Source organism: Arachis stenosperma, chromosome 7, assembly GCF_014773155.1.
Source record: "Arachis stenosperma cultivar V10309 chromosome 7, arast.V10309.gnm1.PFL2, whole genome shotgun sequence".
Taxonomy (NCBI): Eukaryota; Viridiplantae; Streptophyta; class Magnoliopsida; order Fabales; family Fabaceae; genus Arachis; species Arachis stenosperma.
This window is the reverse complement of record NC_080383.1, coordinates 26434761-26451105: the sequence shown is the minus strand read 5'-3', so window position 1 is coordinate 26451105 and position 16345 is coordinate 26434761. Positions and strand designations below refer to the sequence as shown.

The window sequence follows — 16345 nt, the reverse complement described above, 5'->3', positions numbered from 1 at the left end:
AATTTTAGAGTTTAAAAAGATCATATACAAAATTTACGTAAACAAAAAAATTCTTGTATAAAATATATATTAGAGTGAGATATATTTATTTACGTATTTTTTTATTAATTTAATTTTTTTTTTTAAATTACTTTATGATATTTTTAATTGTTCCTCTTTTCTTATCATCATATGAACTCAAATATATACAAAAGAGATTTTATTTTCATTCTGCGACATATTTATCATACTACATATTGTATAAACTAAGTTTGAAAATTCAAAGAGATACTTACGTACAATTGAAAACAAGCAAGGTAGAAAAACAAAAATCTATATACACATGTCACTACCACAAATACGGAAGATAGCGGCGGACAATTAGCAGCTATTTTAACAACCGCCGCTATCTGATGATTTTTCAGCAGTTTCAGGGGTGAACGCTGAAAGAGCCGCTGTTTAATTTGGTTTTGCGACAAATTTTAAAGAACCGCCGAATCTACCTTTTCTTTGGCGACTGAAAATCTCCCTCTTTCCTAAAAACACCCTCAGCAGCTTCATCAAAAAAAAGAAAGAAAAAAAGAAAAAAACTTAAAGAGAAGAGAGGGAGAAACAGAGAAGGAGAAGGAGAGGGAAGGGAGGAAGGAGCCGGGCGATGCTGCTGAGTTCGCTGCCGCCGTCGTGTTGCCATGCCATCGGAAAGCCAGAACTGCAAGAGAAAGAACCGCGAAGAGAGAGGGAGGCCGCATCAGCTCACCGCGAAGCCAGCGCCGTCGTCGTCCTCATCGCGGGTCTTCACCGTCGCGTCTTGCCACCGCCGCCACCACTAAGCTTTCTGTCGTTGCCACTGAAGCCGAAGAGAGAGAGAGAGAGAGAGAGTTTGCGAAGAGAGGGAGAGCGCGCGCTCACGAAGGAGAAGAACGACGAAGAGTGAAGGAGAAGCAGAAGACGATGAACGCAGGGGAGAAGGAGGAGGTCACCGTCCTGCTCTGCCGCCGCCGCTGCCATCGATTGGGGTCAAGGCCGTCGCCGTCACACCTTGTTCCTGTCGCTATTAGGATTTGCTACTGCTGCCATTGATAGAGCCGCCGCTGGGAGGAGTCGAATAGGGAGAGGAGGTCGCCGTCGAAGACGCCGCCACCAGTTACAACCGTCGCCAAAATCAGGACAGATTCACCGGTAACTCTGCTTCTTCCTTTCTTGAATCTGTTCTGCTTCTATTTTGTTCCACTATTCTCCTAACTTTCTTTCTATGCACTTTGAAATTGGTTTTGCTCATTTGTTGTACCCAGTAATTGCTTTGCTTCATCGATGGTATGTCTTGTTTGCTATTCATTTCCTTGCTCAACGCCTTTTTCTTGTCTTTATCGGGTCTTTCTGTCTGATGATTAAGGCCTTTTGCCTTTAGAAAAGGGCTTTTTAAAGGAGAGAAAGTCTTGATAGGAGAAAGTGGTGCTATACGCTATAAGAGAGAGCTAAAAAGAGGTGGACTGGACTTGCTTAAGCTTGAGTTCTTTCATAGGAAGGAATATAATAAGGCAGTTGGTTTACATACCATAGAGCAGGCGCTTTCATATAACTAAGGAAAAGAGGACAAGAAATAAGAGTTTATGCCGCCTTCATTCCTAGCTCTTTTCCATAGAGCAATGCCAAAAGGCTTGATGAAGTTCGTGCCATCTTGGGCCAGTCAATTCCATTTCAGTCCCTCAAAGTTGATTGTAACACTTCACTCTTCCCTCTAATTTCGTTTAATTTATCCCTTTCTTCTGTTTGTTTTATGTTTTTATTCTTACAAGGGTTTTGTTTTGTTTTTGCAGTGCTAGAGTTGCAAGGAGAGCCTGAAGATATCTCCAAAGAGAAGGCTCATTTGGCTGCTGTTCAGGTATTTACTCACAATCTGGTTTTCACTGATTCCATTATGTGTGTGATTTTAAGGTGGATTTTCTTTTTTACCTCAATTTTCACTATTATTTCTTGATTATAACTCTGTGATGGTAGTACTAGACTGTTGGTTTTTTGTCTTGGTAGGGGAAATCACTATATGCTACCAAGTTCTATTTGATTCACCATTTGCATATGATTCATTTGTTCTGGTACCGTATACATCATCCAAATGGTTAAGAAAATGTTTTATCTTGTCAGTTTTTATTTCAGTCCTGAAATAGCTCTTTCTATTTGCGGAGCCGAGAAGTTGTACAGGCGGTCTTAAAGTTAATTATATTTCTTAAGGGGTCTAGGCTCAATGTTGATGAATTTATTTCAAGTACATACTCAAACTGGATCTATTGTGTACATTAAAGTTGGAACTTCTAATTGACGCAGCCTTATTTGCAGTGTTCCAATTGTACGAAAGTACAATGATTATCTTTTGTGTGCTAAGTGAAATTCAAATGAAAACAATGATTCTTTTGTCATCTTGCCATAATCATTTTTTTTACTTTCATTATTCAGTAACTTCTTCTTTTTATATTTAGAATTATTCACTGTTTCATTTAGTCCTATTAAAATCTTATGGGTCTATTATGGAAGATATGAGCAAGTGCTGTTGATGGATGATAAAAAATATTTAATAATTGTTCTTTGCGATGAAAGATAGAGCTTGTAGTATGGCAAGTGGAAGAGTTTGGTACACTGTAAATTCGGCTTTTAAGTAAAGGGATTATCAAACTAGCAATTTTAAGTTGGATTAAAATAGTAATTTGCCTTCTTTTTCTTTCATTTTTTCTGAGCTTACCAATTGAGGGTTTTAGTGTTGTCTTAATTCATGACTCTCTGATTTGGATGATCAGATGCTTCTTTCTTTTACTAGTTAAAGGAGTTGATAGTATATAAACCCGGTTGTATTGTTGTTTTACATTAAGAATTCTTACATACTAGTTTTACTCTTCCATATATTGATTTGATCCTTTTTATCTTGAACCTTGGTCCAATGCTGGCATCTATTTGAAGTTTTGGTATGTTTTCCCCTTCTCTAGTTTTCAATTTTTTAATTATTGTACTCAAGGTTGCAATCCAAGAGACTTATGGAACATTGGAGGCTATTGAAGGGTAAGAGCAACAACAACAAGGTGGATGTTGACTTTGGTTGGGAGAATTCTCCAACTCAAAAGCAACAATAGGCTGAGAAAATCATCAGTTCATTCACTACCCTTGAAAGCTTGCAACAACAAAGGACAGCAGAGAGATCATAAGGCGGAAAACGAATCCAACAAGCCTCAAATTCATGAATCAAAGACTCCAAGTCCAAGAAACAGCTTCACTGAGACCTTTCACACATTGAATGATGATCATAAACAAGCCAGAAAGAGCACCTCTGCCTACCGAAATAGCTAGAATCGAAGACCTTCAGATGCTGCAAGAAGCCTGAGTTGTTGAAGGGAATGGGAAATGAAGCATACAAGCAGGGAAGGTTTGAAGAGGCTCTGACCTTGTATGACAGAGCAATTGCTATTGACTCCAACAAGGCTACATATCATTGTAATAAGAGTGCAGCTTTGATCGCATTGGGACGGCTTCTTAAAGCGATCATGGAGTGTGAGGAAGCTATCAAGTTAGACCTTTCTTATGGTAGAGCTCACAACCGTTTGGCAACAATATATTTCAGGTACTTGGATCATAACAATGAAAGTGGTGGTGATTTTGTTTCTATTAATCTTTTTCCCCCTTATAATAAAATTGTGAATTGGTGCAGGCTTGGAGAAGCAGAAAAGGCACTAACTTGTAATCAGGCAGCTTCAGATGATGATTCGGTTCTTGCTTTTCAAGCTCAGGCTCTTGAAGACCACCTTAACAAATGCACTGAAGCTAGGAAAGTCAAAGATTGGAAAACTATGATAAAGGAAACACAGTCCGCAATATCGTTAGGAGCCGATTCAGCTCCAAAGGTTAGTTTCCATGGTCTGGCAATCATTCATATATGATTTTTATGAGCATTCTTTCACATTGCAGAGAAGATACAGCAACCTTTCCTCGCATTTACTTGTATGTGAATCACAACATTTTTATTTTAACATATCTAAGGCAGGCTGAAATAACAACATCATGTGAATGAAGGAACAACTAAATAATCAAAGCAACATTTATAATTAAAAATAATATTACTATGGTCTCACTAGATGCAACGTGTTTCACACTTTCACCGTTTCTCATTTAGGACTTAGGCATATACACACAACAATTTTCATTTAGTTGGCCTTCCATACATTGAGTTGTATCGATCATTGATCATTGAGTTGTATTACATTCTCAAGCATTGGCAATAGAAGAACATTAGTGATAAGCTTGGCACCGGTTAATATTGAAATATTTTATCAATATATTGTTTAAATGAACATTTTCAGGTTCAGAATTTGGCAAATCAGAAGTACATTAGTGGTCAGTAAATTAGTGACATTATCAAGATGCTACTGCACCAGCACGTCTAAATTTTCAAGACAAGCAGAAAAGGATCAATGCAATTGAAGAGGGGCTATTATTATACTTATTATTTTTATACTTCATATTATTATTAATGCAATTGTGATTCTTATTATCAAAACATATACCCATTGGTTTTTAGTACGGTGTTTTATATTATTATTATTATTATCAGCGAATTTTAAGAGGAAAATTTAATATTTTTTTTAAATTTTGTATTGAAATTAGCGGCGGTTTTATAACCGCCGCAAACAGTCATAACTTAATATTAACTTAGTAGCATTACGGCGGTTACAAAAATGGCAGAAATCCTAATACTTGAATATCACGGCGGTTTAAAACCGCCGCTAAATTAGTTGCCGCAAAATATTGATTCAGCGGCGGTTATACCAGCGGTTGCAGAAAACCGCCGCAAAATCATTTCCCCGCACCGATAACCAGGGCGGTTCACTAAACCGTCGGTATTTGATTTTGCGGCGGTTCAAAACCGCCGCTAATCATGAAAACAACCGCCGTCATTAACCGTGCTTCTTGTAGTGTGTACAATTCCTTAGCAAATAAATCAAGTCATTAGAATATATTAGAACTAATTAGTATTGATTAGGATTATTTAACATATTTGCATATTTATTATAAAATATTATGTTTTTATTATTTTGATATTTTTAGTATTTATAAATATTTTTTATATTATATTATTTTATACAATTTAAATATACATTAATTTTCTCTTTTTTTTTTCTCTCTCACATTTTTTTAGCATAGTATTAGAATTATGATATCTTTTTTGAGAATGATATATTGATTTTCTTATGATAAAATTACTGTATTTTTTATACTTTTTTCATACTATTTTTTTCTCTTTTGTCAATGCTTTGATACGTTTCTTACCTCACTGATTAGCTTATTCACTACTTACTTATTCTCATGGAAAAATTATATATTTTTTGTCATCTTCCGATAGTTTGTCATCTCTTCGCACTTTGTCACTTTTTAGCAATTTTTCGACAGTTCGCCATCTTTTCAGCAGATTTTTTGCAGTTGGCCACTCTTGCGGTAGTTCTATTTGCATTCCTTCCGGTAGTTCCGTCTGCGTTCTCTTCCAATAGTTCTGTTTGTGTTCCTTTCCAACAGTTCCGTTTGTGTTCCCTTTCGATAGTTTCGTCTGCGCTTTCTTTCGACAATTTTGTCTGCATTTTTTTTTGTGGCAGTTCCTTCTGTGTTTCCTTGTAATAGTTTCATCTATGCTTACTTCCGCCAGTTCCGTCTGCACTTTCTTCTAGCAGTTTTGTCTGCTTTTTTTTTTACAGTTCCGTCTGCATTCTTTCTACCAGTTTATGCATTTTTTATTTCATTATTTTAAATAAGTTTCACTTGAGTTTAAAAGAAGATGTTACAATATATTAGGATCAATTAGTATTGATTAAAATTATTTAACATATTTAAATATTTATTATACGATATTATGTCTTTATTATTTTAATTTTTTTAATACTTATAAATATATTTTTATATTGTATCATTCTATACAACTTAAATACACACAAATATTTTTTCTACTTATCTCTCTTATCATTCTAACAATATTGTTTGTGAAGATCCACTTCATGATTATGTGATCTTTCATTTCAATACAAAATTATGCATCTAAGTATTTAGATACATTCATATAATTAAGATAGTGAATATAATCCGTTCTAGATACTTTCACCAATTTAATCACATCCAAAAAGCTAGTTGGCTATATATATTGGCTTCATCCACCTAGTGTGAATCCAACTCGACAAAAATAATGTATCAATTATTAAGTTAATTAAAATTAAACCGAGTGCGGTTTTTGTCGTGGAATTGAGTCACTCATGTTATAGGATCAGAACTTCTTCATTTGATGATGAATTCACAATCTTCTAAAAATCTAATCTCATCGATCATAAAAGAATATCACAAATTTTAAATTCCCTTGATGAATGAAAGTACAAACTTTAAATGCTGAGTGTCAAAGTTTCTCATTAACAAAATGGATTTTCTAGAACCATAGGCATGCCACAACATAGGCTACATCATATTAATAAACAATTAATTAAAAGCCGAAAGACAAATGGTTCCGTTTAATTAATATTAGTGTCCCCACTAAAATCACAAAACATTGATCCTAATCTATCTTGAAAAGACACCCAAAAAGAACAAAGAATTTTTATACGTATTAACCTAAAAATAAAAAATTGTTGAGAGCATAAGAAAGCACATGGGATCATCTCTCTTTATTATAATAACCTTCAGTTTTTTTTTTTAAATTTCTTTTAAGGGCACACATATGCTTAGCTGTTTTAGTAGTACACAAGTGTATATATTATGGCTTGATACTTTGTTATGATTTTCAATCCGTACCAGTCACGGATATTACTCTAGTAGGAGTCTCTAGTAGTTTTACAATTTTATATTTCATTATTTTAATTAAAAGAATTGGATACATTATTGTTAGGGTTTGTGGAATAAGAGCTTTTTTTTATTTTTGGATTTTTCTTTTATCTTTTTCGACACCCAATAAATGACACAAGATGATCCATATAGAAGGTGACGGGAATAGATCTTTTCAATTATTAAAAAAATTGAGAGTATATATAAAATATGATTCTTAATTTTTTATTATTTTTTTATATATTTATTTTAATTTTACTTATAAAATTGATAGTAAAAAATTATACTTTATTTCCTTAATTATTAATAATATTGAAAATATCCATTTTCAAAAGTGACCTACATATATATTTGGATTTTTTAGTTATTTTTCTGCGGAATAATTTTTCTCAACCAATAACAATCATTTAATAAAATAGTAGTTGAATAAATATATATTAATAAGGGGTAGAGAAAAGATTAAATTAAAAATTGTTCTTCAATTATTAATTAAAAGAAAGTTAGTTTTAATTTTGTATTGAAATTATTCGTTCACAAAAATTAAATAAACAAGTATATATATATATATATATATATATATATATATATATATATATATATATATATATATATATATAAGACTATATATTTAGCTCAAATAAATTATTATTAGATAAGATTATTGAATTCTAATTAAACACCCTTATTAATAATTAAAAGCAATTAGAAGCATAAATATTTTCAAAATTTCATTAAGATCAGAAGTCAGAATACATATTATATTATATTAGACTTTGTTTCGGTATATTATATTATACTACCGTTAATATAAAATTAAAGAGATATGTCACACATACAAATTTTTTTTGTTTACAAGTCTTATAAGTTAGGTTAAATCTAATAAAAATAATATTTACCCACTAGAGTGTGATAACACACGCAACACTTTTTCTTCTTCATGTTCTTCCTTCTCCTCCTCCTCCTCCTTCTTCTCTTTTTCTTTCTTCTTCTCCTTTTTCTTTACGTTTTTTCTTCTTTTTTTTCGCGTGTTTCGTCTTTATCGTTATTTTTTTATTATCGTTATTGTTGTTGCATTTTTTTCCTCTTCCTCTTTCTATTGATTTTGCAATATTATGTATTTTTTTTCTTTGTTTAATTTTTTCTCCCAAGAAAAATTATAAGACAACGAAATAAGAAGATGAGGAAGAAGAAGCAGTAGAAGATGAATAGGCAGTAGAAGATGAAGAAGAGGAAGAGGAAGAGTTTTGAATTATGTAAAGCTTATGAGAATAAAAATACACCAAAAAATTCTTAAAATACATCCAAATATCTTCATATTACACCCAAATATCTTCGTGTTACACCCAAATTTGCTGCAAATACAAAAAAAATATTTTCTCTAATGCTGCATTTTTTTTCTTCTTCTTATTTTTTCTTATTTCTTTCTTTCTTTTGGTTAAATGAATGTAAGTTCATCCTCTTTCAAGTAATTTTGCAGCATTATGTGTTTCTTCTTCTTCTTTGTTTGATTTTTTTATTTTTATTCTTGTTAAGAGAGTAAAACAAGCTAAGAAGAAACTTGAGAAGGTAAAATAAAAAAAGAAAAGATGAATAAGAAAAAAAAGAAGAAAAAGATTGTGATGATGATAAAAAAAAAGAAGAAACAGTAAAAGATGAGAAGGAGGAAGAGGAAGACTTTTGAATTATGCAGAACTTATCAGAATAAAAATACATCCAAAAATTCTTAAATACATCCAAATATTTTCGTATTACACCCAAATATCTTCGTGTTACACCCAAATTTGCTGTAAATACAGAAAAATATTTTCTCTAATGCTGCATTTTTTTCTTCTTTTTTTTTCTTATTTCTTTCTTTCTTTTAGTTAAATGAATGTATGTTCATTCTCTTTCAAGTAATGTGTTTCTTCTTCTTATTTGTTTGATTTTTTTTATTTTTATTCTTGTTAAGAGAGTAAAACAAGAAGAAACTTGAGAAGGGAAAATAAAAAAAAGATGAATAAGAAAAAAAAGAATGGTGATGATGATGATGATGATAAAAAAAGAAGAAACAGTAGAAGATGAGAAGGAAGAAGAGGAAGAGTTTTGAATTATGCAGAATTTATCAGAATAAAAATACACCAAAAAATTCTTGAAATGTACCCAAATATCTTCGTGTTACACCCAAATATCTCTGTACTACACTCAAATTTGCTGCAGAAAAATATTTTCTCTAATGCTATATTTTTCCTTCTAAATTGAACCACACCTTAGCCTTGGATTCAAAATAATACTCAATTTCGTTCTAATTCAATTGAAAATCTGAACCTGAATTATTTATTATCTTAATATCTTCAACAACGAGATAACTGATGATGAAAGAGAAAGAGAAAACGAAAAGAGGAGAAGAACTTTCAATGAAAAAAGGAGGAAGAGAAAAAGGAGGAAGAGGTGGTGTTGATGACGACGATAACGAGAGAAAAAAAATTACGAAAAAGAAGAAGATGATGCACGGAGAAAGAAGAAGAAGAAGAAGAAGATGATGATGATACACGGAGAAAAAAGAAGGAGAAGAAAAAGAGGAGGTATGGAGAAAGAAGAAAAAGAAGAAAAAAAAAAGAGACACGGAGAAAAACGTAAAAAATGCGTAAATATAAATGATTTGTAGAATTTGTATGAAAAAATTTTTGTACTAAAGAATAACTCAAAATTAAAATATATTTTATACAAATAACTACTTATATGCTACTATTTTCAAGATTTTTGAGATAATGCTTATTAAGTTAAATGTTTATACTAATTTCTATTTTCAGATTATTAATGACGAGTCTCAGTATATGATTCAACATTTGTATAAAGTTTTTCTACAGTACTAACTACTAACTGTATTTAAATTGGTGAATTAGTGAATAATATATTATGTTGAAATATTTTGTTAGAATTAGAAGGGTATTACAATAAATAAATAAATAATATTTTTGGTACACGTGTACGGAAGACTTTAACTTATAAAGCATTCACATGATTATTGTTCTAATTTAAAATTATTAATATTCACATCATATTAATTTTATATATGTATGTTACATCTATTTTACACTATAGCATCGTATTGCAATGCCAATAGGAGTCGTGTCAAATCCAAATATATACATCCTTTTGTTTTTCCGAAATATCAGTTAGTAATTTAATAATTTTTTTTATTTATAAAAGAATTTGTGGTCTAAAAATCAATTAAGAATGACATTCATTTCATGGCTTGAGCAGCAAGCAGTAGTTCAAGAAGCATATACAATGTTATGTTTCCAATAAAGATGTAATAAGAAAGCAACACCTGTCCCTTAAAATGACGTGCCCACCCATCATAACCTTAATACTTAATTCACCCAATACCCAAAATGGTATCCAACCTTGTAATATTTTAATAACAAAAATTTTGAATTTTTGTGCATTGATCCCCTAAATAAGTAAGTAATATGCAACACCTGTGTTTTGCTCATTGGGGATCTTGTAATTTTCAGGGTTTAAAATGAGCACCACCTATTAATATTTAATTATTTTTTGTTCCATGCCTTGGATTATGCTTTCTTAACTAGGAACTTTTGTGTCTAGATGCATAAACCCTAGTTTACACGTGTCCTCATCGCAAAACAACATTTTCTCTTTCCTTTCGTTCTTTTGTTTTGTTCTGCCCGCTTTAGCATCAAACAAGTATTATCTTATCATACTTTGTTTTCATCCTCATAGTTAATTAAACATGTCACCTAATAGCGTAGCACATATTGAATTTACTAAAGTGCCCTCGTGCTAAATTGCATTCCCCATTGACAAGGGTATGTACTTCTACTAACTACTGAGGCCAACATCAACCAGATGAAAAAATAATAGGGGGAAGTAAGGGCATTTTGGTCAAGTTGCAATTGATGTTTTTATGCGTCGTTTGGAAAGTTGTGTACATTGGTTGCCATTTACGTTTCTATCTACCAAAAATTTTAGCTATTAAATAAAGGATTGAATCCTCTTAACTTTTTTAATTTAAAAAAATAAAATATAATCACTCATCATATAATTTATTAATAAAATAAAAAATATTAAAAAGTTACTGATCATATTCTAAATAAAATAAAATATAATTTAAATTCTATTTTAATTTTATTTGAGGATTAAATTTTTTAACCCAAATTTTATTTGTATTTTAATCATTTACTCGATTCAACTGCAAAAATTAAATTTATGTTCACTTAAATATAATATTTAATTATTTCACATTTTATAATATCAAATATTATTATTTATTATTAGTAAATTAAATTACTAATTTAATAACACTAAATATATACTTAAATAAAAAAGAATTTGAATTCAAATTAACACTCATATATTATATGTATAAAAAAATATTAAAAAATTAATATAATTTATTATTTTTGGTCAATAATTAATCAACAATATTTAAAAATATGAGTTAAAAGTATATTATTAAATTGTTAAATAAAAAAATTAAATTAATAATTAAAAATACTAATAAAAAATAATAAATTCTACTAATAGTTAAAATTTTCTCATGTGTATATATACTTCTATGAATATACACATTATAAATTAAAAGATACAAGTTTGGACAAGTGATTCATCACTTAGTCTCTTAAAAATTAAGAGATTAGACTAATTATTGTACTCAATATCAGATAACTTAGGAGAAAAAAATAGATTGACACATTTGGAGACAAATCCTCGTTTTACAGTCAATTATTTACATAATTTTGATGATTTCCCAACCGTATCCGATTTGATTTAGTTTAAATATGTGAAAGTTTGATTTTGTTATGTCATACATATCAGGTGAGGGTGAGTTTTGTTGTTATGCACCAAGTAGTATTATATATTTCTTAAAGAGAAACAATAATGTTTATTACTATTATTAAATAAAATAATGCGTTAATGGATATGGATGATAAGAAAATGACTGGTAATTAATTGACCGAGAGAATCAAGTTGAGGGGGCACATGCACATCATAAAGAAGCATTGCATGTATAAATACGCGATAATAAGCACTACAATCCACACACAAATGAGTGAATAGAATTTACTTAATTAACACTCCCTGTTACCTGCTAAGTACTAATTAATCAATTATTTGAATGTATTGGGGAGGGAACATGGGAATGGGATGGGGTGTTATGATAGAAGAGGAAGTTGGAGGAGGAGGATGGAGGAAGGGTCCTTGGACTGCTGAGGAAGATAGATTGCTCATTGAATATGTCAAGATTCATGGCGAAGGTCGATGGAACTCTGTTGCTAGGCTTGCAGGTACAAACCAAAATATTTGATAACAACAAATATTAACTAAAAACAGTTCAAATTTATTTTATTTAGTATTTACTAATTATCGTTATTATTAATGAATATTAAATAAGATGAATTTAAACTGTTTAATTTGCGTTAGTTTTTTTTTATCGTCTTTCTAACATTATGGTATTACAAAATATTTTTAGTTCAAGTATATATTCCGAATTAAAGTTTATATTAATAATGGTTTGATTTGTGATGATAGGACTGAAGAGGAATGGAAAGAGTTGCAGGCTGAGATGGGTGAATTACCTGAGACCAGACCTCAAGAGGGGTCAGATAACACCACAAGAAGAAAGCATCATTCTTGAACTCCATGCTAGATGGGGAAACAGGTATATATATACATATATAATCATTTCAATTCTTCATCCCACTCTCTTCTCAAACTTTTTTTTTTTATTTTAATTTTTACTGATATGACAATACGCTGTTATAAAATTGATGTTCAGGTGGTCGACAATTGCTAGAAGCTTGCCGGGAAGAACGGACAACGAGATCAAGAACTATTGGAGAACTCATTTCAAGAAAAAGGTTAAGAATCCATCTGACGCGGCCGAGAAGGCGAAAAGCCGCCTCTTGAGGCGGCAGCAATTTCAGCAGCAGCAACAGTTGAAGCAGCAGCAGCAGCAAATTCAACAACAGCAACAAGAAATTCAATTCAACTTGGACATGAAGGGGATCATGATGATGAACTTGCTTGAGATGGGAAATCATAATAATGACAATAGAAGAGTCCCTTCAATTTCTCAACAAGAGCCACAAGACATGTACCAACAACAAAGCTCAACAGAAGAAGAGCATGGATACTTCTACCACCCGATGTTCATCAATAACATTAATGGCAATAATAATGATAACTACTCACCAGCTGCAACAGAATCATCAAGTGACGAAATCTTGTGGGATGGACTTTGGAACTTGGATGATGTTCTTGGCAATTTCACTGCAGCCAGTGCTACGAGCAAGCCAACAACTTTAGTTGCTCCATTTTGCTAATAAAACAATAAATGTTTCTTGTATTTATTTTACATTAATATCGTGTCAATTCCCTTATTATCTACTGTTATATTATTTTAAACAGTAGACGATAAAAAAAAGTTTGCACGATATAATACGTAAAATAAATACATTTAACATTTTAATTTCCTAGGTCATTTGAATTAGGAGAAGGTAAGAAGCTTAATTAGTAGAAGCATATAGTACTCCAAAATTTGGGTCATCGTGGCCTTTGATGATAAGGCTCCAAAATCTAGGAGCTATTGGAGTTTAGGATTAATTCATGCATTAAGGTGTGGAACTTTATTTAGTAATATATATACTAATAAGTAATATATGATCTCATCATCAAGGCTAGGCAAGTTATGTGTAATCTGTCAATAAAAGAGTGTTATCAATTTTGCTTATATAAAGTTTAAATGAAAGTTTAATGCTATGCTATTTTGCTTTATATGAATTATTATTGCTTCTTTGTGAATTAAACATACACAGCTACTTCTATTGCACATAGAAAAATATACATAACATGCTTACACTTCAATATAATTTTTGCTCAAGTAAAGTGGAATTAAAGGTAGAAGCTTATTATAACTAAAAGTTAAATTATGGAACTCCATACAGAACCTAAAGGAAACTAATTAATTAGATGGGAAATTAAAATTATAAGCATACATAATAAGCCAAAGGATGCCATTATTATTGTTTGAAGAAAAAATAGAAAATCTTTTCTAAGCGCACCATGTTGGCATGTACGTGTTATTATTTTATTTGATTGTTAAAAATTTAGTATTCATCATAAGCAATTCTTTAAGTGTTGATGAGTCTAGAATCATATCTTATCTTATATCTTATATTATTATGAAACGAGTATCTCCTTTCAAACTTAAGTTTATTGCAAAATATATAAAAATGGTTTTGTCAAGAAGCATTAGATTATTAAATTATAATTTAAGGACACTTTTCGTGCTACTGCTATTACAACTCAATATTGAGTTCGATCTTTATGGCATCTTTGTCATCATATTCTTTTGCTTTGTTTAAGCAGCACATACATATTATTGTTAATAAAAAATGCTGCTGTCTTTTTTATTTCATTTGTTTTTTTTTTTCATTTAATTTCTTCCAACTGAATAAATTTGGATTAGGTTTTAGACAATAGCTAGAACTGGATTCTTCAAATCTCACATATTATCATCATAGAAGTATCATTTTTTTAATTAATTATCTTCAAATTATCTTAGCCTTTTACTTGTTGATTATATATATATATATATATATATATATATATATATATATATATATATATATATATATATATATAGAAATTAAATTAAATAAATTCTGAGGTATTCTACTATAGCCAGTATCTAGAATTTCTTTTAAATAAATAAAAATAACGAATAAGACACGTTACGAAATTCACGTATCGTATTATACGTGTTATGACACGTATTTTATCTCGTTTACATTATAAACGAGATATAAATATTTTTAATTTATTTCGGTTACACTGTAAACGAGATAAGGCTTAGACGCGCTTATATAAGGAACTCGTTCACAGCGCCTCAAGTGTCACTCTCTGATTGTCCTTTAACCTTCATTTCTCCTTTTGTCTAACGTTTTTCTTGATATTTTTAAGATTCTCAGACGTTATGGCGCGTGCAGATGCATGAGACGATGACATCAACCGCCTGAATACAAGTTGGCACATTGTGGGAGCGATCGACTTCCAGATTAGTGTTGTTTTCCTCTTTTAAATAAATAAGTCACTACAAGAAAAATACACATTCAGCCATACTTAAAAAGTGTAGCTGAAAATGAAAAAAAATAATGTCTTAGGCAAAGGCTACACTTTTTTGGCTATGGAGACACTTTAGTGGGGGATGCCTATTCGGCTGTTGCCTATTCTCAAAGGCTACGCTTTCCTCTTCAAGGCATAATATTGAGATCTCTTATTGAATTGGAATAAGTTCGACAGCGCATCACGAAATCTTGGTGATTTTCTCTATCTAATGAATGGGGAGTCCGTTTTGAAATCGTCTGCCCTGCACCCCCCCGAGATATGCTTCAATAGGAATCACACAGGGGTAGATTGATAAAATAGAAACCTTTTTCTATATCAAAAGCTACACTTTCGGCATTTGGGAATAGGGTGCACTTTTCAAGTGATGCTATTATGGACCAAAGGCTACGCTTTTCAACTTCCATGCTTGTTAGAATAGGCTACACTTATCTTTGATACTGCATCACCTTTAAAGCGTAGCTACATTATACCATAACTACTCTATATAAGTGTAGCCTTATGTCCTTTAACCTTCATTTCTCCCTTCGTTGAACGTTTTACTTGATATTTTTGAGATACTCAGACGATAGCACACGGAGATGCATGAGACGATGACATCAACCGCTTGAATACAACTTGGCAAATTGCGGGAGTGATCGACTTTATTTCAGGTTAGTGTTATTTTTCTCTTTTAAATAAATAAATAAGCATATAATTATAGTTAGGATACTTTTATATAGATTTAGTGTTGTTATACATGAGTAGAATAGATTATGTTTTGGTAACATAAAATAGGTTAGTTGATATATTATTAGCATTTGTTAGATGGTGGAATGTATTTTTAGTATATTAATTAATCAATTTTATTTAACTTATTAGTTAATTTAATTTACTTATTAAATATTTATTACGTTTTCTTATTAATCGAATTTTATATTTTTTATTTTAACTTTGAATATACTAAAAAATTGTTTTACTGGATATTTATTGCGATGATGTGGGATAAATTTTTTAAATACTTGATTTTTAAAGTTAATTATTCTGAAATGTGAAATAACTATTTATTATTATTTTTATCTTTTTATTTCGAAATAAAAATTTTTACAATTGAAATAAATTTGTTATTGAAATATTTTATGTTTTAGTAGAGGTCTCGCTTGTTACTCCTTATGCGAGTGAGTCACATTCTTGCATCACCGGATGTCATTTTCCTTTACTTGAGGGAGGCTGTGTTTGGTGATACAGTGCAATTCAGAAACTGTCTTTGACAACTGCCTTATTACTGCATAAGTGGAGTGTTGGCGTCTGGAGACCCACACTTTTCACTTGCCTTGGGATGAGTGCACCATAACTCTGCAAAATGTTTCGTACCACCTAAGGTTATGCACTCACGGAGAACCAGTGAGTGGATACTTGCGTGATT

At 31.0% G+C, this 16345-nt stretch overlaps 1 protein-coding gene across 1 annotated transcript; it reads left to right on the top strand.

Moving 5' to 3' along the window:
• The first annotated feature begins 11917 nt into the window (after window positions 1-11917).
• On the top strand, window positions 11918-13559 carry LOC130941555 (transcription factor MYB2). The gene is made up of 3 exons (XM_057870107.1): window positions 11918-12101; window positions 12346-12475; window positions 12593-13559. Exons 1-3 carry the CDS (start codon window positions 11933-11935, stop codon window positions 13137-13139), a joined length of 846 nt encoding a protein of 281 aa, XP_057726090.1. The 5' UTR covers window positions 11918-11932; the 3' UTR covers window positions 13140-13559.
• Window positions 13560-16345: the final 2786 nt, after the last annotated feature.